At 44.9% G+C, this 25,072-nt stretch overlaps 1 protein-coding gene across 1 annotated transcript in view; it reads right to left on the reverse strand.

Moving 5' to 3' along the window:
* The window catches only part of ACAD8 (acyl-CoA dehydrogenase family member 8), a 226,395-nt gene that overhangs the window by 56,921 nt on the left and 144,402 nt on the right, over nucleotides 1-25,072 (reverse strand). The window contains exon 5 of the mRNA XM_069224448.1: nucleotides 20,860-20,936. Within this exon, the coding sequence (XP_069080549.1) occupies nucleotides 20,860-20,936 (77 nt within the window). The remainder of the gene's footprint in view (nucleotides 1-20,859; nucleotides 20,937-25,072) is intronic.

Consider the following 25,072-nt stretch of genomic DNA (forward strand, 5'->3'; position numbering starts at 1 on the left):
GTGACGAAGAAGAAAATACCATCAATGTGAACAACGAGCGGAAAGAGCACCGAGTAGAGAAAAATCTTGTCCGAAATTGTTTTACATTAAATAAGGTAAACGGTCATAATCTGACAAGGAAAGCTTCAAAACCGTCCCCGTGGTTGTGGGCTGGATAGTGACACCAAAATATAATCGGCCACATAAAAATTACATATAGTACCCGAAACTGCAAATGTCAGACAAATGACTAATTGTGCAAGAATAAAGAGATCCTAGTTGCCGTTTTGAACCAACGCCCCAACCAGATAAGTAAATAAGCCAATGGCAATAAGACTATTGAGTGACTCGTGAAATAATAGTGAAGGGGAAGATACTCAAGGTAACTGGGACGTGTCACAATTAAAGATTATGCAACCTGTATGGCAAGTATAGACACACAATCTTGTAACCAAAATTCACATAGATGATATACATATGAAGTGCTGATGGTATATACATATTACAATGGTTGTATAACCCAACCCACAATGCATAAAGCGAAATGTGTGAGAGTGGTGAGTATAAGGAAAATGTTATATTCATTGCTAGAGCAACACATAATGAATCCAAAAATAGTCATTATTGATAATATCATGAGGTGAATGAGTCATAAGATACAGAAGCTTATCTGAAATGAATTAACATTACATGTGGTATTCAAGTACTAAGTAAGAGTCCCTAAGCAGAGAACCAGATATAACACATCTTCCAATAATTACCAAAATTGTTCATTAGTCACCCAAATAATACTCCATCTCAAAATTGGTATTAAGACCATATTCCACCGCTCTGAGTTTTAGGATCCAGTAACATGCTTTTCTCCTGAGGGGCTAACTCTCTGTTACCTCCTCTAGGGTCTCTTTATAAGATCAAATCCAAAGAATTTGAACCCAACCGTGTTGTTACGTTTTGGGCAATGCCGCATGTGGCTTACTATAGGGTATCTCTCGTCCTCCTGTCTTAGGACTCTGAAGTGTTCACTTGCCCTAGCCTTGAGTGGTCTGATAGTACTGCCTACGTAATATAGGCCACAATTGCATACGATCATATAGATGACAAAATTGCTATCGCATGCAATATTGTGATTGATGTTAAATTGCATCCCAGTAGAGCTCATGAATGTAGAGATACCTGACTTGGCCCATCTACACATACCACAATGTCCACATTTAAAAAAAACCTTACTACATCTGTAGTCATTGCTCTCATTTAATTTCAGCCCTGATGAAGTCCTTAAGAGAACATTTTCTCATAGGATGAAACACGTGTTGGCTGTGTATGCTACAAGAATTTCGGCTGTGATTGCTACATAATCTTTGATTTCAAGGACGGCCTTTTTTGTTGTGCTGAACTGTATACTGTACAAATTAAATGGGCTCGAACTCTACAAGATACTATTGTCATTGTTCAAAGAAGATTGGATACATTATCATGAATTCATGAGTGCCCTGACATTTGTTTTTGTCCAGTGCTCATGATATTGATACTGCCTCCCCTATGAACTGATAAGGGACGGCGAGAGGGAAGGCTTGTCAAGTCATCGCTTTGATGTTGCTAGTGAGAACGGAAGATACAGGGTTTTGGGCTGCCTATACTGTGCCGCCCCATGCTGGACTAGAGGTCGCCACTGGATTCTAGTTTTTCCACCTGCCTCTTGGGCGCCCACTAAATGAGCAACGCTTGGAGTTCTGCTGCTTGTCTTATCCTTCAATAATGTGCTTGCAACTATAACAATCGTTTGCACTTCTGAGAAAGGTGAACTGTTACAAGAGAGAGGTTCTCGACCCGGCGGCTCCTGGCAAACTGCTGCATCGTGTGGCCCCCATCCTGGTGAGACTGGGAGAGAGGTCCACTGGAGACGATCCCAAGGACATGGGCAGACATTCAGGCTCTAACTCGACAATTCAATAAACTAGACAAATACATGGTGGCCCTGACAACATATGGTGGAGAAACTAGTACTACTGCTGGGGGAAATGGGGGCTAGATGGTGGAGTGCGCAGCTGAGTCTTCGCTGCGAGAAATAATGTCAGCCTTAAGGATACAGTTGAGCCTAAATTGGACACTGTCACGATCAACGTTAATCTATTGCGGGCTGACTTGGGGAAAGTCTCAGAGAAGGTGACAGTGGTATAGGTGCACATAAACGTTTTTCAGCCTACAGCGAAGCGGCTGGAGAAACAGGTCAAGGCCCTAACAAAGCAGAACACAGTTATGAACATCAGGCTGGCTGATCAGGAAGGAAGGACCCTGCAAAATAACATTCGGGTTGATGGGGTTCAGGAGGGCGCAGTAGGCCCAAGTGTGGACCGTTTCTCAGAAGATCTTATCATAAATACCCTTCAGCCTAAAAGATAGTCCAACTTTTTCTCGGTAGAGAGGGCCCACAGGGTGCCAGGGCCGCCGCCGAAACTGGGGACCCCACCCAGGACCACAATTGCCAGGATCCTGAACTATAGAGACAGGGATGCTATCCTACAGACAGCCCACTCACATGGTGACCTGTAGGGTGAAAAATGCAATAGTTTGCACGCTGCAGGTCCAAAAGCAGAAACAAAGCTTTAAAAAGAAGACCTTGCATGGCAAGGGTGCCCAATACATGATGCTCTACCCGGACCGACTGTGAGTGATGGAGGGAGGCAAGTCGTGGCACTTCACCTTCCCAGAGGAGGCGTGGAACTTAATTGAGAGTTGGTGGGTGTTGCGTGTCAAAGGTGCCAAGGACCAGAGGCACACAAGGCGGACAACTGAGGGGACGGCGTGGCGATCAGCCTTGCCAGAGCACCAGAGGCCCCCGAGATGCACCAAAAGGCACATGAGAACCCTGAAAGGGCTTAAAGTTGATCTTTAAGACCGCTGCTGTGGGGTCGTACCGGTACTAAGCGGACCGGGGTACTGCGAATGAAGAGACCTGTTAGATAAGAAGGCTCTGGCTCATTTAATTGCGAAATTAGTGGGGATAAACTCCTTTGCCTACACATAAGAGCTCTTACTGGCAGAACTAGCCTTCTTCCGCTACAACATTTTTCTCTTTGGGCAACAGGCACTTTTGCAAGTTGGAACAGTGGGTGGTTCTAGGCTCACATAGCAAGGGGGGGGGGGGATTTATGGGGTTTCGAACTGCTGTTGAAGGTAATTGTTGTTATTATATGTTTGACTAATTGCTCACGTACACAAGGGTCAGAGATATGGAGGCCACGGTCGCTGGAAGGTGGGGGTAGTGGCACACATAGGGTAGGATAAACCCGCACAGAGAGTAGGTGACATTGATTGGAATATATAATGGTGGCCACAGGCAAAATTAACTGAACATTTGGACCTGGAATGTAAATGGTCTGGGAAATAAGGGTAAGCGCATGTTGGTGCTTTAGTATCTGTGTTAACATGCCCCAGATATTATATTGCTCCAGGAAACACATCTCAAAGCGAATCACTATAAGGCCCTAAATAGGTTTGGCTATTCATTGGTGGCACTGCAGCACATGTGACATGATTCCCAGGGTAGATATATGGTAATATCTGGAACATCGGAAGGTGAAACACTTAACATATGTTCAGTCCATGTCCCTTCATGGTTACACACGATGACCTTACCAGACATAAGTGCTTTGTTATTGGATTTACTAGTGGGAACCCTAGTTTTGAGGAGAGACATGAATGCGGTGGTGGATAGAAAGACTGGGGCCTCTGAGACCCTTCATGGAGCTCTAGGTGTTGTGGATCTCTGGAGGTTACACCATCCACTTCAGAGACACTACACATTTTACTCTGCACTACATAGTAGTTTCTCCCAATTGGATTATATTTTCATGAACCATGAGGGTGCGGGAAGATTCAGAGAGGCAACACATCATGCTAGAGCTATCTCTGACCACTCCCCTCCGGGTGCACTACTAAAAGGACCAGAAAAAGAGTGTGTTACCTCTGAGGATAGTTTCCTGGTACTTGAAGGATAGGGTTTGCAGGGAGAAACTGAAAGAGGGAGCCGAGGCCTACTTTGTTGAAAACCTGGGTACAGTGGATTCTCTATGTGTGTTGTGGGAGGCTTTCATTGAAACGGATATTGTCAAACTGCAAGTCTGAATTCAGACTGAGGGCACGGTGACACTTGGATATGAGCTGCGGCTCCACCAGTACGACTTTAGGATAGTAGCCGAAGGTTGGGCGTGGCACCATGTATTGGTGACGCAGCAGCGCCTTTACGATGTTGGGGATAAGGCTAATAAACTACTGGCCTGGCTCGAGAAAAGAGAGAGTGACTGATCCTGGGTTCTTTGGGGCAGTGGACAGGCACCTCACCCTTAGAACAACTAGCGCATCCATAGCAGACGCATTTGCAGATTATTATGAGAATCTCTATACGTCCACAACATCTAGAACTGCAGCCGACTGAAGTGAATTGGGGGGGGAGAGATAGCTCTGCATACAATCAGAAGCCAAGAGAGGGAGGCGCTGGAAGCGGACTTGTCTGCAGAGGGACTGGGGGTGGCTTTGCAGGACTTGATGTCCGGGAGGACAGCTGGACCCAGAGGTTTACCAGTAGAAGTTTATAAAAGGATGGTTGACAAGGTAGTCTTACATATGCTGGCTATGTTCTGGCATAGGGTTGTCTACTCACTGATCAACATACAGCCACTCTAGTAGTAATACATAAAAAGGGTAAGTCGCCTACTGACTGCAGCTCGTATAGACCAATATCCCTGCTTAATGAAGAGGCTAAGGTGTTAGCAAAAATAGTGGCAATTAGGCTACGCACAGTTATTAGATCTATCATACATCCTGACCAGTCAGGTTTTATGCCTCTTAGAAGCACCTGCCTTAATTTGCAGTGCTTGGTTGGTGTGCTCCATGACATCGGATCAGACAGTGGTGATGTCCCCCGATGCGAAAATGGCATTTGATAGCATTAAGTGGAATTATATGTTTGCCGTGTTGACAGGGCTGGGATTTAGCCCCAAGTTCTGTGCATGGGTCTGGCTCCTTTACCAGGAGCCCTGGGCTAGGGTCAGGGTCAATGGGGCGGTTTCCTGAGTCTTTGCATTGTAGAAGGGCACAAGACAAAGCTGCCCTCTTTACCCTATATTTGCTTGGGCCCATGAACTGCTTGCGGCCTGCATAAGACAGGACCCACTGGTTCAAGGGATGAGAAGTGGTGGAGGCTGTAAGGAGCGCATATCACTTTATGCGGATGACACCTTGCTTTATTTGGCTATCCCAGCCCGCTCAATATGAAGAATACAGCACATATTTGACCCTTTTGGCAACTAGTGCCAAATCAATGGTTTTTCCTATGTCAGGAGACAATTCACAACTCCCTGGGGAGTGTGTGGTACCCCTGGTTAAAGAAGGATCTCAAGATATATATTACTCATGAACTGTAGGATTTTCTGCGTAGGAACCTGTTTCCCACAATTGGAGAGGCTGAAAGGAGACGTTGCGCATTAGAGTACGCTTCTATTGTCCCTGATGGGCAGAGCAGCATTATGTAGGATGTTGACGCTGCCACGCCTTATATATGTGCACCAAAACACCCCGTATAGTGTTCCCCACAGTTTTTTTCAGAAAATCAACTGTGAGGTCTGCTCCTTGCCTAGCAAGGCAGGTCACTACGTATTGCCCTCTACAAACTTCAGAGGGATCTCTACGATGGGGGACTAGTGATTCCAGATATAATCAAGTACTATTGGACAACCCAGCTGCTGATGATTAACGACTGGGTTCAGGAACCGGTGAATAGAGAGGACAGCGATGCAATGGGTCGAAGAGGCTAAGAAGCAATCCTCTACTGGAAGAAAAGGGAGCAAGGACTTCCAGAACATACTCAAACAGTTGTTCGAGAATGGAGTGCATAAACTAGACTTTTGGGCTGGAGCAGTAGGCTCATTGGTATGACTCTCCTGTGGAGTAGCAACCACCTCTGGGAAGTTGGTGGATTGAATGATTTTATGTGCTGGGAACTGATGAGTATTGAACGCCTGGGAGATGTTTGGAGGGACCAAGGCTTTCATTACTTTTGAATCCCTTAGTCAAGAATTTGAGCTGGCGGACTCAGAACATTATAGGTACTTACAACTGGGGCATGCCCTGGGAGACATATTTTAGAAGGGGAGCAGCTCGCAGAGGCGTCACCGCTGGAGGATCGGCTCCTAGCGGAACACATCCCAAACAAAGCGATTACTTTAATTTACCAAAAAACGGTCCTTAATTCCCCTGATCCGTTGACTAAGCTGGGGAAGGCCTGATTTGGGGACCTTGGCAACCTTTAAGATGAGGAACAGACAGAAGCAATTCAGAGCCCACATGAGATAGCAATAAGCACAAGGTTTAGACTAGTCCAGCTCAAAATACTACATAGATTCTATTACTTCAGGACTTGACTGGCCAAGATTGGTAGGGTGCCCACGTCGACATGCCTTAGGGGCTGCGGGTTGGAAGGCACCTTCTGTCATAGCCTCTGGGAGTGCCTCATAATACAGGAATATTGGAGGGGGGTCATTGAGGGTATGACCCAGTTGAGGAGAATAATTGGTAAGAAGAACTACAAGATGCCAGTGGTCTAGACATATACCCAGACACGGCATTTGTATATCCCCCTGGTCCTGATGAGGTGGGGAGTGTTTTTTTTCACCATTGTCATGCGAAGGACTGCGGAGGTCCTTGACCCTCAGCTCCCTACCATGGAAGTAAAGACCAATGTCCACAAGGAGGTTCTCCAACCTGGTCGGGCACCTACTAACTCTCTTCTGCCATTTAACAAAGACTTTACAGATACTCTCTTGGGTATAACCATGTTCTGAGCCCCCAGTCAACAGGCAGGCAATTTGTCACCACAGACCAGTGCTGAAGGACCCAGAATTCTTGAAAACACCAAACGCTGGAGTGTTTAGTGGTACAGGAATTAATCAGCCAAGTAACCCCAAAAGCCTTTCCCACGTTCTGTCAACACCAGCTGTCTCCAGAGTTGTTACACCCATGCACGGTAGTATACAATTGTATAAATCCTACCAGCAGTTGCGGACAACTATTGTGGTGTTAGCCCAAACCATCCAGGATGGTCGGGATGCAGCAAAACTTGTTATTTGGTCTGGCCTAAACATAACAGATTTCTTGGGTCGGGCAATCGCAAGAGTGTGAAGCTTCAAAGCCGCATCTGGGTGAGGTCAACAGGCTTCTCAGGGATCCTTGATAGGCATGCCATTTGATGCCTCTTGCTTCGTCGGAGAGAAAGCAGACTCAGCCTCGGAACAATTGAACAACTGAAATTAAGTTGCACCACGTAGCATTCCAGGGGTTTGTCTGCCCCTATCAGGCACTCTTCCCAACAGTGTCAACCCTGTCAGGGATATGCTAGAGGTTTTTAATATTGTCTGCGTCAGATCGCACCACTGGAAAAACAAACTCCGCCATTTCATAGGGTACGATAATGCTCCTAGAGACAAAGATTAGGGTATCAGGGACAACATCCAGCTCAGACTCCCCCTACCCATCTGCAGCCACAACTGCAAAATCACTTCAGTGTGTCCTTTTCAACACACATCCACCTTGCAGGAGATAATATCTTAATTTCCTCCAAGTGTGTTAACACATCACTTCAGAAAAATGGGTCTTCCAAACTGTCAGAGGCTACGCCCTCCTAGTTCTTTCTCCCTCACCCCACCTTCCACCCCATCAATGCGGCTGATGGAGGGCCACATGTCCCTTTTGCAATAGTAAGTGCAGAACCTTTTGTCCAAACGGGCCTTAGAGAAGGTTGTAGCCTCAAAGCAGGAACTGGGTGTTTCTCCTCCAATTTCACTGTGCGAAGGACAGAGATCTTCATAGTTTACACTTTTCTCCACAAGGACAAATTCAGGATGGTCACACTGGCCCGTGTTTCGTCTGCCAGAAGTCCTGAAAACTGCATCATTGCATTAGATTTGCAGGATGCTTATTTTCATATTCCTGTCCTGCAGGCCCACAGGTTTTATCTGAGGTTCAAAGATGGCCTGGAGCATTTTTAGTATGCATGGCTCCCTTTTGACCTTACTAGTGCCCCGGGTGTTTATGTAAGTGAGGACTGTGGAGGCAGCGCACCTTCGGAGGTCGGGTGTGTCAGCAGGCTTGCAAAAGGCAGTCACAGACCACCTCCAGATGACGGCCAACCTCCAAACATCACTGAGGTACACTCTATCAGTGTGCCAAAGTCACTCCTGACTCCTTCACAGATGCTCCCTTTCATCAGAGCCATCCTGGATACTGTGATGTTTTGTGCCCTTTCCCCGAAGTGGACAGTGAAGGATATTCAGTCTATGATCCAGATGTTTCAGCATTGTTCTGGCTCTCAGTGAGGGTGACGTTGAGGTTACAGGGACTATCGGCCACATGCATCCTGCTAGTCAACCCCTTCAGATGGCACATTCGGCTTCTGCGGTTGGACTTGAAGTCCCAGTGGGCACCTGCTTGGCACTAAAGGCCTTCCGACCAACTATCAAAGGGAGGTTAATACAGGTCCTCATGAGCAACACCACCATGATATGGTACCGCAAAGAGGAGGGCGGTCTTTGTTCATGTGCCAAGAGGCTCTACCCAGGTCCACATCCATGGGTGGAGATTGAGCGTCAGCAGCTAGTTTCCCTTTATCTTTCTCCCAAAGGCATTGACGTTACTCTGGCAACCAGGCAACCATCTAAGAAATCAGTGTAAGCCAGGCGCTAGGACATGTTTGTGGCTTGGTGGAGCACCCACCAGACTGACCAGCTACAAGCTAAACTGTGCTGTGGATTGCTTTGTTGTTGGCCCAGCACGGACTTGTGCTATACACTGTTAACGGCGAGTTCTCAGATTTTTTTTGTTTGTTGGATTAGTCTTTTTTACTTCAATTAACTGTTGGGATAATGTTTCTCACAGTTCTGCAACACGTTTCCACCAAAGTCCTTTGTAATGCCAGACTGGGATTTAAACCTGGTTCGTACCATCCTCATGTGTATCTCTTCTGAGTTAACGAATAGTTGTACACTGCAACTTAACATTAAAAACTGCCTTTTTAAATGCAAAACATCAGCTCGACATGTGAATAAGCTTCAGGCAGTCTGAGTCCACAAGTCTTATGCACATTTTTTCCTAACAAACTTTGAGGAAACAAGTGACGTTCCTCCCTACTGTGGTAAAAACCCTCATGCCAGACTGGTTATCACCCAACCAATGTTCTTGCGTGCATCACCATTCGAAAGAGGAGAACTGACTGCATCACTTCAATTCCAAGAGTGTGCTCAGTTTTTATATTGATCGTACCAGGGACCACAGAGTGGACGATCAGCTCTTTTTCGTTTTATTAAGGGGCAAACAGCAAGGCAGAGCGACAAGTACTGTCTCTAGATGGATAGTATCCTGCACTAAAATATGCTATCTTTTAGCAAAAAAGCAGCACCTACGAAGGGTTACTGGCTCATTCCACTCAAGCAAAGGCTACTACTACTACTACTACTACTACTACTAAGGAACGCAGAGTACCTCTTCTGGATATCTATCAGGCTGCTACGTGCTCATCAATGAACACATTCACGGAACACTACTTAATTGACAGCCAAGTGTTCAGAGATAGCATTTTGCCTGTTTGATCCTACAAAAGTTTTCTGGCTAAGCCATTCCACAGACCCACCACCAGGGGACGTGCTGCTTTTGTATCTATTCACAAGGTGAAGAATCTGAGGCTAGAAGAAATCTTCAGAATAAAAAGTTACTTATCTTGGGTAACCCTCATTCTGGTGGTTACTCCATGTAACTGCAGATTCCTCACCATCTCCCACCCTCCTGCTCTGAAAAATTGACTCTTTTTGCTTATAAAGGTCTCAAAGTAGAGATCTACCCACTTGTCAAACCAATGAGCAATGGACTACAGTGTGCTTGGTTGGTGCTTATATGTGGCCCCGTTCGTCTCGTCCAGAGCGAAATGTTGTCGGTGTGGAGCTTAACAGTGCCATCCACCTGTGTGCAGGGATACTGCTTTTGAGTTCTGAGGGAATATTCACAAGGTGAGGAATCTATTGTTACATACAGTTTCGATTGGAAAGAGTGAAAAAGAAGGGAAGAGTCTTTTTCTGTAAAGTGAAGTGAGAGTAGCAGTAAGTGAAATAGGTATACACAGAAGATTAGGCGTAAGGGAGTAAGACTAGCAGTAAAAAAAAAAGACAGAGTAGCTCTAAAACCAAGCAAGAGCAAGTAGGCATAAGAGTAAGGCATAGAATAATTCCATTGTACTGTAGCATTTATATAGGAGCAAGTACATACTGTAGCATTTATATAGGAGGAAGCAAGAGTATGAATAGGAGTCATTATGGCTAAGATTAGGGGTGATTACAGGTAGAGGTACACATAAAAACAGACTAAGTACAAGCAGGAGTAAGTAGTACACAGGACAAACTAAAAGAGCAGGAGTAAGTGTATGCTTAATTAGCACTATAAACAGAAGTGCAAGTATGTTGGAGGGATAGTAGGAGTAAATAGAAGTAAGTAGGAGAGTAGGAGTAAGTATTAGTAAGAAGGGGCACACGAAGCTCTAAATCAGAAATAAGAGAAAGGATATGTATTTATAGAGCAGATGTACGTAGGCAGGTGAGAGTAAGCAAAAGTAGGTGGGAATAAGAGGAGGAGCAACAATTGGTGTAAGGAATGAGAATATGAGTAAGAAGAACTATAAGTAATAGGACTAGTAGTAGCAAAGTAAACAACAAGTAGAGGAATAAATGTATGAGTAAAAGTAGGACCAAGCAGAAGTAATAGTGGGAGTAAGTGGGAAATGCTTTGTAAGACCAGGATGAAGTAACAGTAGGTGTAAGAGGAAGTGTATAAGAGGAAGTAAGTAAGAGTAGATAGGAGTACATTGGAATAATAAAGAGTAGCAACAAGTAGGAATAGGAGTAAGGGAAGGAGGATTAGGAGTAAGGGAAGGAGGATTAGGAGTAAGGAGGAGGAAGCAGAATGACGAGTAGGAGTAAGAGTGTAGTAAGTTCAAGCATTAAAAGTACGAGTATGCAGATGCAAGAGTAAATAGGCTTATCATGAGGCGTAAGAGTATGCATAAGGAGAAAGATTTTGTGTTAGCAGAATTAGGTGTAGGAGTAAGCGTAAGGAAGATAAGAATGAAAAAGAGGCAAAAGGAAGCAAAGATTTGCAAGAAGCGAGCAAATCATTTCATCTGCTTCTAGGAATCCAGTACTACTGCAGCCTGACATACTTTTGTATCTTGCACTAAGCTGCATCTCTACTGCACACAGTTTTAAGCCGTGTTTGTCACATCTTGCACTTGGGGGCATTGCAAGACAAAGGAACCAAGGAAGAGCTGGATGTGGGAAGCTTAAAAAGGTGACTAAGTTAAGTCCCAGATAACCTCTTTGTCATCACCTATCTGAAGGGGCGACCTAAAAAAAAAAAAAAAACGGGACGGCTTGTGTGAGGTGGGCAACAGAGAAACTGGGGATGGAGGGGCTAAAATGTAAATAAAGCTGGCTGACAGAAAACTGCGCTCGGAGAAGCACCGGGGGGACAGAGCACCATGGAGCTTCGGAGAGGAGGCACACAAGAGAGTGAGCAAAAAGGGGTGGGGGAAGAAGCACAAGTGGGTGGGACACTCCTAGAGGCAGGGCGAGAAGCATATGAGGGAGAGAGCAGCATGAGGGAAAGGGAACAGCATATGAGAGAAAGAACAGCAGAGCATGATGGAGAAGGAGACAAGGACGAGAGCTGGAAATCACAAATACTCTCAAGGTGTGATAGACCAGAAAGAAAAAAGCAGTTCCCTAAAAGTGAGCAGTGGAAGTATACAAGTCAGCCAATCGAAAGAATGGGAAAGAGGCTATGCTCCAGGTGAAGGACAAACACAAAAATAGGAAAGTAAGTCATTGAATAAGAAGTAAGCAAATGAGAGTGGCAATAAAGTCAATTAATGTTGAGCAATGTCAGGGTTATAAGTCTACTGTAAATACTTGGTAAACCCACAAACTGTTTTTCACAACCACACAACTTATGGTGTCTCAGATGGGAGACCCAAAAAGGTGTTCATATGGGCTAACAGATTGATTCACAACTACAGAAGTAATATGGATGTCTCCAAAATATATACTTAAGTTTACTAAAAAAAAGAAAAAGAACTTAAGACTGATGAAGGTGTACTAGTGATGCACCACAAAACCTACAAAGACAGGAAATTCACAAGTTATTGTTCTACCTTAACTGTTTCTCCCACCTCCGCTGTACTAACTTAACATGAACTATCACCCATGTCATCAGTTATGAAAAGTGGAAATGAGATGTGAATGCAAGACTGAGCATGCTCATGTGTGTGATTCTGTGATCATGGGCCTATATGTGACCCTGAACAGAACTGGTATTTTCAGAATTGTGTCAGAAGGTAATTAATATTTTGTAAAAGCATTTGCCATAATTGACTTATTCTTAAGACCGTTAGGCATTATCACAGGTTAGCGCTTTGAGTATCATACTTTAATGCTATATTTGTTCTTCAAAATTTGGATTCCATCAATGTGTGATGTGGTTCTACATGTGTACAAACATGTTTGATGTTAGTAAGCGTGCATAGTTGGATTGAGAATTAATGTTAAGTAACTCTGGAGGAGATGGAAGATTATGTTAAGGTTAAGCCTCAACCTGTCAATTTCCATCTTTTATGTTTTGTGGTGTAGCCACTGTTTACACAGTGGTCAACATTAGCTTCTCTGTAACTTTAGGTTGTTCAGTGAATGTATGCTATCTGTTATAACAGTTTAGTCTGCCATTGTTTTTAGTTTTCTCCTTCAGATATCGGCAACATTCGTGTGTGGAGTCATTGCCACTTCTCTTTTTAAAATATATAACGGATGTTTGTAAATATTATATTGAATAAAATATATTTTAGATGTTCAGGCACAATAATGTGGCATTATTTAATGACAGCTTATATAAATCAATATGTGCTTTGCTAAATAGATGTTTCAAAATGGTGTAGTGGTTCATATTTTTGAACAACAGTTTTGCTTCTCAAAGTGAATACTACTTGGTTCATGCGTGTGTATATGTGTTAAGCATGCTAGATGGGCCAGCAAAGGCTTGGTCGATGTGGTTTGTTTGATGTTTGCAGCATATTAAAATTGGTTTGTTTTCAAAATGTAGAACAAGTTACTTACCTTTGGTTACCTACTTGCCTTATCTGGTAGAAACTATATCTAGCTGCAGATTCCTTACGTTTGAATTTCCCCAGGTGTCAGTCTTTTTGTCATCAGTACCCCTGTGCCCCACTAAATGCACGTGAGTGGGGTGGAGGGGTTGGGTCATGCAAAAATGAGGCGCACAGCCTCATAAAACTCCTTCAGTTGGGTGAGGGTCGCTCCGGCTCCTGGGAAATCATGGAATAGGTGTAGGCTCCGAAGAACCAGGACTTGAATGTCGAAGCTCTCTTTTCTCATCAGTCAAAGTCGAAGACTGTTTCGAGTTCATGCTCTTCTTCTTGTGCCTCGACTTACCTGATCGTCCAGGGAACTTGCAGTGGGACGATGACTACTTCGAGCTCCGCAACCAGTCTGGGTACCTTCCTCTTGACCAGGACCCCGATTTGTGAAAAGTCGCATGCTGGGCTGCCATGAGCTTTAGGGACCGCTCCTCAAAGCCTTCGGGTGTAAGGTGCGGCAATCATAGCATGACTTTGAGTTCTGATCCCCCTCCAGACACCACAGGCAGACAAGATGTGGGTTCATCACCAATACTGGCCAACGACAGGCCCCAGTCTTCCTAGATGACAGTCCCCTAACACACCAGGGTGAAAATTCTCGACAAAACATCAAAAAAGGCCAGTCAAAAAATGACTGAAGGCTAGCTCTTCTCCGAATCAGTGCAGAAAAAAAAAAAAAAAAGAACTGAGGTCAGGGCACCTGGGTGGCACCTATATATGTACTGCGATGTCATTCCGGCACAGATGACGACGGAGACACAAACAGAGCTGATCAAAGCCACTTAACAGTGTGCAGGGGTTCTACTATGACACAAGAAGAGAGTATTGGGAGTAATACAACCTGACGCAAACTCCCATTTCATCAAGGAACTTCAAACACAAAAAATGTGTGGGGGATATGGAGATATGGAGGTTGAGTCCGCCCAGGTAGTATCATCTTACCTGGGTGGGGCTAGGTGGTCATATGATTAAGCATGACACCATAATGTGTGTAAGACCACCTAGTCCATAAAGGAAACTCCCTAACACACCCAACTGCCACCTTAACCTCCTATGTCCATGAAGGCGATCGCCTAACCGGCGAACACTGAATAGGCTACAAGGACCTATTCTCCGTATCCCCCACATATTTTTTGTGTTTGAAGATGCAGGGGTTCTACTCACAAAAATCTTCCAGGTCCTGGCAAATTTAAAAGTAAGGAATCTGCAGCTAGAAGTCTCTATCAGATATGTGGGTACTGTGTGTGTATGTAGTAAGAATCTCAGCTGGCCTAACAGGCAATGCACTTTGTTCACGCAGTTTCGGGTGATAGTTCTAATAACGCTGACCACTGATGTTTTGCAAACATCTATGGCAAGTGTTTTTTTTTTTTTTTTATTAATTGTATTAGTACGTTCCAAAACATACGCATTTATCAGCGACCTTCATTTATCAATCATGTACTGTGGAAGTTCACACAGGCAGCACAGAATGCAATCATGCCTTCCCATTATGTAATGGGGACTATGCAGCAGGTTTCAGAATATGAACATGCACTGGATATGCTAATCCGTTCTATATGTCTGACTGCATAGTCTCTTTGGTCGTTGCATCCTAACCAGTGTATGATGGCTGTGTAGTTATCCACCATAACATCTCATATATCTAAAAGACTACAAGGGACCACTTCGCTTTCCCAAGTGTACTGTGTCCAACCATGTAAACTGTCAGTGTTGGCTTGAATAACATACATTCAGAGTGGACCACCATATGCCTTTAGACCTAGATGTGGGTGGTTGTATGGTGGTGCATGTTTCGGTTCTATCAATAAATATAGCTAGATATAGCAGGTAGTACTCTTTTTAGGTATAGTCTTTCTACACCACCTCATGAAGACGCTACAATTAGCTATCGGAAGTGCTAGTGCTGTGAACCGTCTGTTCCTCATGGGATCAGTTTATTATATCCCAACAAGGAAATTAGCGGTTGAGCCCCTAGTTGGCTTCCTATCATGTTGGAAATGGTGCTTGTATTATTACACTAGTATTCTAATAAGGAGGGGCAAGTCCAAGTTACAAGGAAGAACTGTTTGTATTTTGCACCACATCATGGACTGGGGCGTTACTTAGACGGATCTCATGTATGTTGTTTTTCAGATGTAAAGTAGGCCTGTTTAAGTATCTTGCAGTGAAGCAACTTATGCTGGTGGTTCAAGACGTTCAATTTAGTCTGCAGTGTATAAGTGTTTAAACATGATTTTGCAACGTTGTCAACTTCCATTGTTTGCAAACATTTATGGCTGTATTGCACGTGGTTTCTGACTGAACATTCACCAAACCAAGAAAAAACATTGAATGTGGACTATGTTATGTGCCTGCAAAATCTGGGGTACTTTTAATCGGTGATTTTGGACTTCTGCAAGGTGTAAATTTAATACTGGATTTTGTATCATTTGGAAAAGTCACTGAATTTGGGATCTTTTACTTTCACATTCATAATTCCTTTAACCAATCTGCACCCACATTCGGCACACTCAATGATTACACTTTGAAAGCTAATTCACCCAAAGTGCAAACTCGTAAAGACCGCTTGCAAAGGTATTAAAAGGTACAAAAATGTATTCTCTATAAATGTCCGTTTCAACCTTCACTACAGAGGCACTGATATTCCTCAGTAATAAACATACACATATAAACACGAAGCATCTAACTTCCTTTGTATAGTGCCCTAAAATGAACAACCTCACATTATAAGGATGCATGCACCCCAGCAAACGACTTCATTCCTGTAGCTCCAGGTGGTAAAAATGGCTTCAATCATAAACAAAAAAGTGCAAATAAACTGAATAGTAACTCAGTTTTGTGTGTGGCAAATGGATGTCCTGGAACATGTGTAATTACACCCCTGGTTCCCTAGCTATAGTGCATAGATCTACTAAGTAAGAAAAAGATGCCACGATGAGCTCTCATGTTAGCAAAGCGATTTTAATATAGTAAGCTAATCACAAACTCGAATGTCCATAGTTTAAGATCAATAACAGAGTAAGTTAGACTTTCAAAAGATTAAGTTACCTACTATAGCATGATAATAGGCAATAAAAATGAATACGAACTGCATCAGGGGTTCTCAAATGTAATTCACTAATACCATGAAGGAGGACTGCCAGATCAATCAAGAATAAACTCAGAGATGGATGTGAAACCAACAATTCATTCCAATAGCTGAAGTAGGCTTTGTATGTATTAACACACTTAACTTGCAATAGCATGATATGGTGAGTGCAAGTACAAATAATTAAAGGGCAATTTTCCCATTATGCAGGGTGTTTCTACTTTTTTGACATGAACAGCTGTAGTACTCCAGGCAACCAAGTTGCTAAAGTCACGATTGCCAGGGGGCTAGATAATTGTATATCCAGAGCTTAGCTTGCGAAATTAGAGGAGTCCAGACTCCTCAGAGACTCAATGCTCATTCCACTGGAACAAAGAATCACCAGTGGCCGTCTAATGAGATGCCCTTTCAGTATACAGTGCAGCCTTGTGGGTTTGTCTGCATTCTTTTAACAAGCATTCCTCTCTGGCCACACGTGCTCGAAATAGTGCAACTTTTGCTCTAGAAGGTCTGAAAAGCAAATCTTTGGGACTTTCTTGGAGTACACAATTAACTGGCAGAAGTAATTGATGCACTTAATAACAGAACCCAAACCATTCCGCCTAAGAGATTTGCCCATGCTTACGGCCGAGGAAGTGTTTCCATACCCAGGTATCTTCCTAACAAAAGACCCCAACTGTTCTATTAAAAAAAACGGTACCAACACTGGAACGCTTCATGGCAGATGTGCAACACTGGTGGCCCTGCCACTCTCCCTTCTCGGTAGGGCGGCCATGTTTAAAATGATGACACTGCCTTGAATGATTACGAACTACAGAATACCCCATTCCTGGTGCCTGCAGACTTTTTCCAAAAAACGGAGGCAGTGCTTCGACTCCTCCTTTGGGGCAATGTCCCGCCTCGGATAGCTCTACACAAGCTGACCCGAGGAGTTTAGGACAGCGGGATAGTCCTACCAGACACAAGAAGGTAATACTGGGCCACACAACTAGCAGTGGTCGATTGAATGAACCAGCGGTGCAAATAGAACGGCTAGCATGGGGTTGGGAAGGCTACTAGTGAGCGCTTTACAAAGCTAAATTAGCTTGCACACTCCCCATGCACACCAGAAAAGTAATCCCCATGTGGAGGGAAGCCACGATTCACTTGGGGAGGAAAGACCGGCAAACTGAAATGACCCCTCTATGGTCTAGCGACATGCTGTCGCAAGTTTGCACACTTCAGGTGTTTAATAAATGGAATCTCATTAGCATCGGTGAATTGTGGGATGTCTTAAAGGGTGACTCACCATTAACGCTAGAGGAAATGACAGACAAATATCAAATGACGCGCTTCCAAGGCTATAAATATGTCCAAACATGCTCTAGCTACACACATACCAAAGGGAACTATAATTGAAAACTCCTCCCCGTTGGAAGATCGTATACTGACAGAGCAGCTCAGCAAGAGAGCTATATCACTGATATATATTATATATATATAAAAAACTCATAACTAACGACCCCAGCACCCTACAGACCCTTAATACTAAATGGGGGGCAGACATGGGGGAATTCGAGGAGGGGGAGTATGGGAGGAGGCCCTCAGGAGAATCCAGGGACATCGCCATAAAGTCGAGATTCCCGTTATTCCATCTCTGTATACTCCACCGTTCATACTACTCCCGTATAACCTACATCCCATGGGCAGGGGTCTGGTAGCAGTCTCCCTGAGGGCTGCGGAGAAGTTGGGACCTTCCTCCATATTCTATGGAGCTGCCTGAGACTACAAACACATTGGGCAGCCATCAGGAAAACATTGAGTGGTGACAGGAGTCTCCATACCGAACACAGCCAAATGCTGCCTATTGAATATATGGACAGATAACTAGCCTTCTAAGTACAACAGGATGTGGGTAAACCTGGGACTAGGAGTAGCTAAGCGAAATATAGCACAAGTGTGTGTGTGTGTGGGGGGGGGTGAGGGTTGGGGGGCAGGGGACTGCAGAACCCTAAGTCCTACGAGACTGGAAGCAGGACATGTACTGGTGCATGCTTGCAGAAAGGACAATCTACCAAAGCAGAGGCTGCACAAAAAATGGGAGAGTATATGGTCCCCATGGAAGGCCTTTGGGGGTACATGGATGGAAGGGGAAAGGCTGAAACAACTGCTTAAACGATAGAAAGATCTGATGGGGCATGGTGCATTGTATTCACGGTTCCAAAATGTCACAACAGTTGACTAAGGAACTACATGTCACGCCTGTATTATGGCTGATGCTGCCTTATGTTTTATTTACGTTGTCACTTTATGTTGAAAACTAATAAAAATAATTATAAAAAAATAAATAAAAAGAGAAGTTCTTCAAAGCCTGCCTAGTTGAAATCTGGTCTGGCACAGGCCATCCACCTCCCAACCACGGTTTTCAACTTTGAAGTCCGTTGTTCTAACAGTTGAGAAAAATGGAGAGCAGGACAACAAAGTGAGGAATAATCACTTTAATGTAATTCCGTTAATATTTGTCCTTGCTCTTCCTCCATTACGTCACTGATCCAGCCACTGCCGAAAACATATGTTGTGCTAGAACTATACGCACATAAACTTGTGTGTCGGTTGTTAAAGCACATTTATAAGGATGGATTTAACATGCGCAAGAGGATGCTCGCCCAAGGTGGCTCAACATTCTTTAAAATGTCACAATCCTTTAAGATATTACTTTTTTTTATTCTGTCTATTTTAAAAGTACGTATTAACACAAAATTATCTGGTGTACTTGAACCAGGTAATAAAAAAAAGCTTAGTAACAAAAGAAGTTCAACAGTGGTTAGATAGGCGCACCAGCTGGTTATCCTGGTTCAAAGGGTAATTCTCGTTCTAAAATGTGCGTCACAAGGTTTGCTCTCACTTTAGATTAACAAATTGTAGGTAAATTTAGAGCATTCTAACTCTGGCATGTAAACCCATCAAAAAATCCAAGCTCAAGAGAAGATGGGTAAGTTTGTTCAATGAAGTGACCAGGTGGCAGGAGGATGGTTGTATGATGGTCTCCGATCTCTATCCTGAAGATAGTTTCATTATGTTCCATCAAGCTCAAGGTATGGTTAATGTTGGGACCGGTCAATTTCTGCAATTTGCAAAGATTGCGGAAATGGCTAGACAGTTATGGCCTACATTTTCCAAAGCACCCACACCCACTTAAACCTTGGTCACACTACTAGAGAAGGCAGGGGTGCAGGCTCATAACCCACCTCTACCAGGCACTGCGTTCTGAAAGGACGCTACAACCACTAACCATGGAGAGTCTCTGAGGCTCATACATGGACCATGAATTAACCTCAAGGGAATGGACCAAAATACGTAAAGGTGTTAAGGAAGTGGGGGGTGGGCGCCCCATTTAAGTTGGTTCAATACAATTTCATACATGTCGTACCTAACCCCCAAATTTATGCATACCATATCCCCTCATGTGACCATAATTGCCCTAAATGTGGAATGGGCAATGCCGACTTTCTCCACTTGTCATGGAGCTGCCCAAAAATACGAGTTTTTTGGGGGGGAGATCCTACTACAGTTCAGAGCAGCAACAAGTTGGATAGTTCCATTCGAAATTGAACAATGTTTGCTGGGACTCCTCTGGAGAACCCATGCAAAAAAGACTGAGTAGGAGGTTTATGGTGTTGGGCCTAATGGTCGCAATCGACACACTGCCATCCATTAGTTGAGTCCCACTGTCCCAAAAAAGGGCCTCTTGGGAATCTGATATAGTAGAATGGGCGAAAGCAGAAGAGGTGCATCTGAGAAGGTCCAGAAAAGATGACAAAACACAGGAAATATTAATGGCATGAACAGAGATGACTAGAGCTTTGCTCGAATATACTGGTATGCAACCCAGCACCGGGGAGGCTCGAATAGAATAACACTACAAAACATGACAGAGAAAGGAGATCGGCCTGGGTGTCCATGAATGGATGAGCACCGTAACAGTCTGGAACAATGTGAAACTAGCTTAATCCTGTATTGACTGATGGAAGATGATGGTACCCCATTGGAAGCTTAGAGGGTGGGAAATGGTGGGAATACAAAAGTTACTGTTGTATGTTGGCTGAACTGATGACAAGGCTCGTGGTCCCATGGTCTAACTTGTTAAGTTTATTCATCTGATATCCATTTATGTGAATGTAGATTGATGTTTACCACCTGACCTGGTGGACACACGATATAATGTTTAATAAATACATATATTAAAAATAAAGTTTGTGCAATGAAATATAGTTTTTTTAAAATCAGCGGTTAAATACCATCAACGAATGTGGAGTTACAAAACAGCAGACAAACACACTGTAAAAACAATGTAAAAGTTGTGGTCTCGGATCGTTAGTTAGTGAGGGGCTTCAGAGGTTCTTCATGGGAGATCGCCCTCTGAAGGCATCTCCTTGGGCTACAATAAAAATATGTATCTGTTAAATTGCCGCACTCTGTTAATAACTATAAAGGTGAGTGAGGTTTGTCCCTCATGTTACTGACTTGGTGAAACATTCCCACATATAAGTGCAAGGTCACAGAATGTTACCTTCGAGCCATTGAGGACGTAACTTTCACCTTGTCTCTTGGCTGTTGTTAGCAAGGATGCTGCATCACTACCGCTTCCTGTAAATGTAAGGTTATATGTGATTAGGTGATGGCAAAGCTGTCAGCATCCTCAGTGTGGTAAGGTGACGGACATGTATTTCATCTTCTGCTCTTAAAAATGCACTATACATCATTGCCATATCAAATTCAATGGATTTTTTATTTTCAGATCAAAAATGTCTCTTTTGGTGTATCGATTCTTTTACATAGCTTCCCAATCCTAGAGATACAACTCGGTTTATTTAATACTATACTTTCTGTCACGATTTGACGTGCTTGTTTTCTTTGAATTGAACTTATTTCGTTTTGCTATGAAATTCTACTTCCCTTTAACACCATACTATTTGAGCAAATCCTTTCAAGTGAAACTGGACAAATTAGCAATTTCATACCAATATGCATCCGAATCATGTTTAGACTCCTTAAATGTGCTCAACACAAAACGAAGGGCTGTTCACCCAGGTAACGCCGTATTAAAAAAAAAAAAAAAAAAAAACTGCCGGGCATTAATCACCCGAACATCAGCTACCCTTACTGATTTTCTTAATGATTCCATATATGTGTTTATACAATGGATACACCCTTTTTTCAATTCGCATGAAAATCAATATGTATACTGTTTATTGTTCAACTGATGGACTAAACAAATATGTTGCGGAGGCTTCTCAAGTACAGTTCCATCACATACCGAAGATACACTTCATAGGTATTCCAACTTGATCTCAACTTTTACATCAAAGCAATTTAATAAATGCTTATCATTTGTCAAACGCCACCAAATAATCATCAATTTGTTCTTACTTGACAGGCGACACGTGTTTCACAAAGTATATAACTTTATCAAAGCTCAAAAAGTGATGCCAGTGGGGGTGTGGCTACGGCAGCCAAGATGGCGGCTGCGAGCTGAGTTAGCTCCTGAGGTCCCGCTCTTATCTGCGCCCATCCTGCCTGGCAGCAACTTTAATTTTCCGCCCCTCTAAGTGTACAGGGGAATTGGGAGCTCCGAAGATGGGTGGATGTGGCATTGGAGCTACTGGCCCACGAGGCGGCTCAACTGGAGGATCTCATTGCTGCAGCCAGCCGTTTCCAATATAGCGGCCCTCGCGGGAGCCTCGGTATAGTAGTGATCATGAAGCCAGCAGCCTGCATTGGCAAGGGGCTGCAGGACGCGGGCCCAGGAACAAATGAGACTGTTGGACGGTGGAGAGGGAGACTGCCACTTGCAGGACTACCATGAAGCTTGTGCCTGGACTGCCGAGGCCTCCCAAGTCGCTGGGGGGGCCACAGGGGACTGCCTCTGATAGGGCACTGGGGCTCAGCATGGCCTTGACGGAAAACATCTGGGCAATGCATTAGGGTCTGGGACTCCCTCCAACCCACCTGTCACCCTTGCGTGCCTCCCCCTGATTATGGGCCAAGAAGAATACTGGAACAGGGGCCGCCATTGCCCCTGTAGATACCTGAACTGCCCTGGGCCTTTTGTGTGCAACTGCTCTAAATTCTTGGACGGGGGCATTGTCTCCACCTCCCAGGTCACAGACGTGACTGTCTGCTGGATGTAATGGCTGCGCCTGCCCTGGCTTTACATTTGATATTACTGTTGCTGCGCCAGCCCCCTCCCTCCCAGCCTTCTTCCATTGGGCTTCACCTCACCCCATCAAGCTTCTGCACTGATATCTCCAAGAGCCCTGCTCTGGCTGTGGGTGCTGGTGGATGAGGTGCTCCTGGCTTGTGATGAGCTTCCCTGCTCCTCCCATGACCAGCTTTTGAGTGCCTTAAGTGGCTGCTGCCCTGCCTGCTCGTGCTGCCCCTCAGGGTATGTGAGCCACGGGTGGTGGAGCGCAGTATGCTTCTCACCCAGTCAGAGGTGTCTTAGTGGCGATGGGTCGGGACACATCTACCCCGCCACCCCAGCCCAAACGAAGATTGGCCAGTTTACTCAGCCCGTGTCTGGTGCATCTGTGGCTGCTGGAGGAGCCCAGAAACCGTACCCTCTCCCCACACACTCAGACCTCTCCACAATCCTTCAAGCTAACCAAGACTCAAGAGAGGAAGTTGAGATCAACGTGAGTGGAGTGCATGTCCATGTTTTGTTATTGTGCCAGGACCTCCGAAATGTTGCAGGCCCTGGGATCTATCCCGCTGGCTTCTCCCAGAGTTCTCAGTGGGTTGCCATTTTGCTGCAGAGAGGATTCCTATTGATTGTGTATGCCTCCCACGTGGACCCCCAGGGGAGGTTTGTGGGGACAGAGGGTCAGCTACAGGACCAACCCCACAACTTCCTTTCCATCTCCATCCCACAGCCTTAGTTGTAGGGCACACTATACTCCCTTGGGGACATTTTTCTAACCCTTCCGCATGGTGTTACTGTGGTGGGGGGTGATATTAATGTGGTTCCTAACCCAGAACTATACACATCTGGCCTGTCATGGCCGGGGTGTCAGGTGCGCTCCCACCAGTTGGTGGCCTGGGCAGACTCCCGGGGGCTTTGAGATACGTGGCATATGTGGCACTCCCGCGGTTCAACTTTTTTCTATACCTCTGCACCGCATAAATCCATGGCCCGCATTGACTTGGTGTGGCTCCCTGCGATGGACATCGTCCGAATATCAGATATTGAGGTCCTCCATAGGGCTATCCAGATTGGTTGGGCCACCACTGTGTTGAAGCCTATGTGGCGGAACAATGCTTGGTAACGTACAGATTTCGTATGTGTTGATTTTTTTGAGGAGGAGATTCACTCCTACTTCAAGCTCAAAAGGGTCACGTGGAGTCGGAGGGTACAGTGTGGGCAGCTAATAAATTTGCCTTTTGAGGTTTGCTCAAGGGGTATGTTCAGCACCAAGAAGCCCAAAGGCTGGAGCAGACGACAGACCTAGAGGCTCAGATCCTCTCCCTGAAGTGACATGCGTTGTGGCGACCTTCCCCTGAGGTAGACTGCTCACTTGAGGAGGCGAGACATTGCTGGGGGGCCTCTACACAGAGGGTCTACGAACATGATGACAAGTCAGGTAGGCTTCTCTACTGGTTGGCCGCCACTAGGGATGCTGCCTCTAGGGCGGTGTCTGATCAGGGATGCCAGGAAACAGGTTTACGAGTGGGCTCTTTTTTTTTTTTTAAATAGATTTTTATTGATTTTGGGAAAACAAGAAAATACACAACAGAACACCAACTGGCGTTTGTGGACGGTTGATCCCTGGACCACTCATAGGCATCATAAAGCAAATCTATACACAAAATTAATAGTCAATGGTTTATATTTCAACCTCTCTATCATTGAAATATCGTTTCCCATATCCATTCGCACCGTTTCCCCTTTAAGAACCTGCAGTATTGTCCCATTTCCCCCCACACTTTGATATATTCATTTGGGCATCCTCTAGATTTATACACCAGCTCTCACGCTGTGCGCACCAGTCCACTCCGCGTCTCCATTTATTCAGAGCCGGTGCCACTCCGGCCTTCCATTCTGCCATTATATCTCTCTTGGCCACCAAGCATGCCACCCCCAAGAAAATCTTGTCCACTCTCCTCAGACCCAGCTCGCCCATCGCCCCCAGCAGAAGTGGCAGTGGGGCCACCTCTATCTCTTCCCGTAGAGCCTCAGAAACCTCCCCTATGACTGCCCTCCAGTAAATCGTTATGACTGGGCATGCCCACACCATGTGAGCTAAAATCAGCGTCTGGACCGTTACATCTGGGGCAGTTAGTTGTGGCTCGGAGGGCTGCCTTATATAATCTAGTAGGAGTAAGGTATGCCATGTGTAGGTATAGGGTCTGAAGTAGACGGAATCGTGTGGCCATCGTTAGAACCCGGGGGGCCATCAAGGCCTCCACCCAGTCTTCCTCCTCCTCCATTGGTCCCACCCACTCCTCCCACTTCCAACGTAGAGATACCTATATAGTCCCACCTCTGGAATCCTTCCAGACCTGTGACATCCGCTAGAACTCTACCGTGCCAAAGCGGGGCCTGCTGGGTGAGGCGGCCCCACCAACCCGTCACCTTTTGGGCCTCACGCCACCCTGCTATGACCGCTCTCGTCACTTCTGGAACAGACTTAGGGATCGGTCCCCCGTACAAGGCGTCAAAGATTCCACTGTAGCTCAAAGTCTGAAGCTCCAATCGATATGCAGGGTCAGTCCAGCCACCCCCC

This window comes from Pleurodeles waltl, chromosome 3_1 (assembly GCF_031143425.1).
Source record: "Pleurodeles waltl isolate 20211129_DDA chromosome 3_1, aPleWal1.hap1.20221129, whole genome shotgun sequence".
NCBI classification, from domain to species: Eukaryota; Metazoa; Chordata; class Amphibia; order Caudata; family Salamandridae; genus Pleurodeles; species Pleurodeles waltl.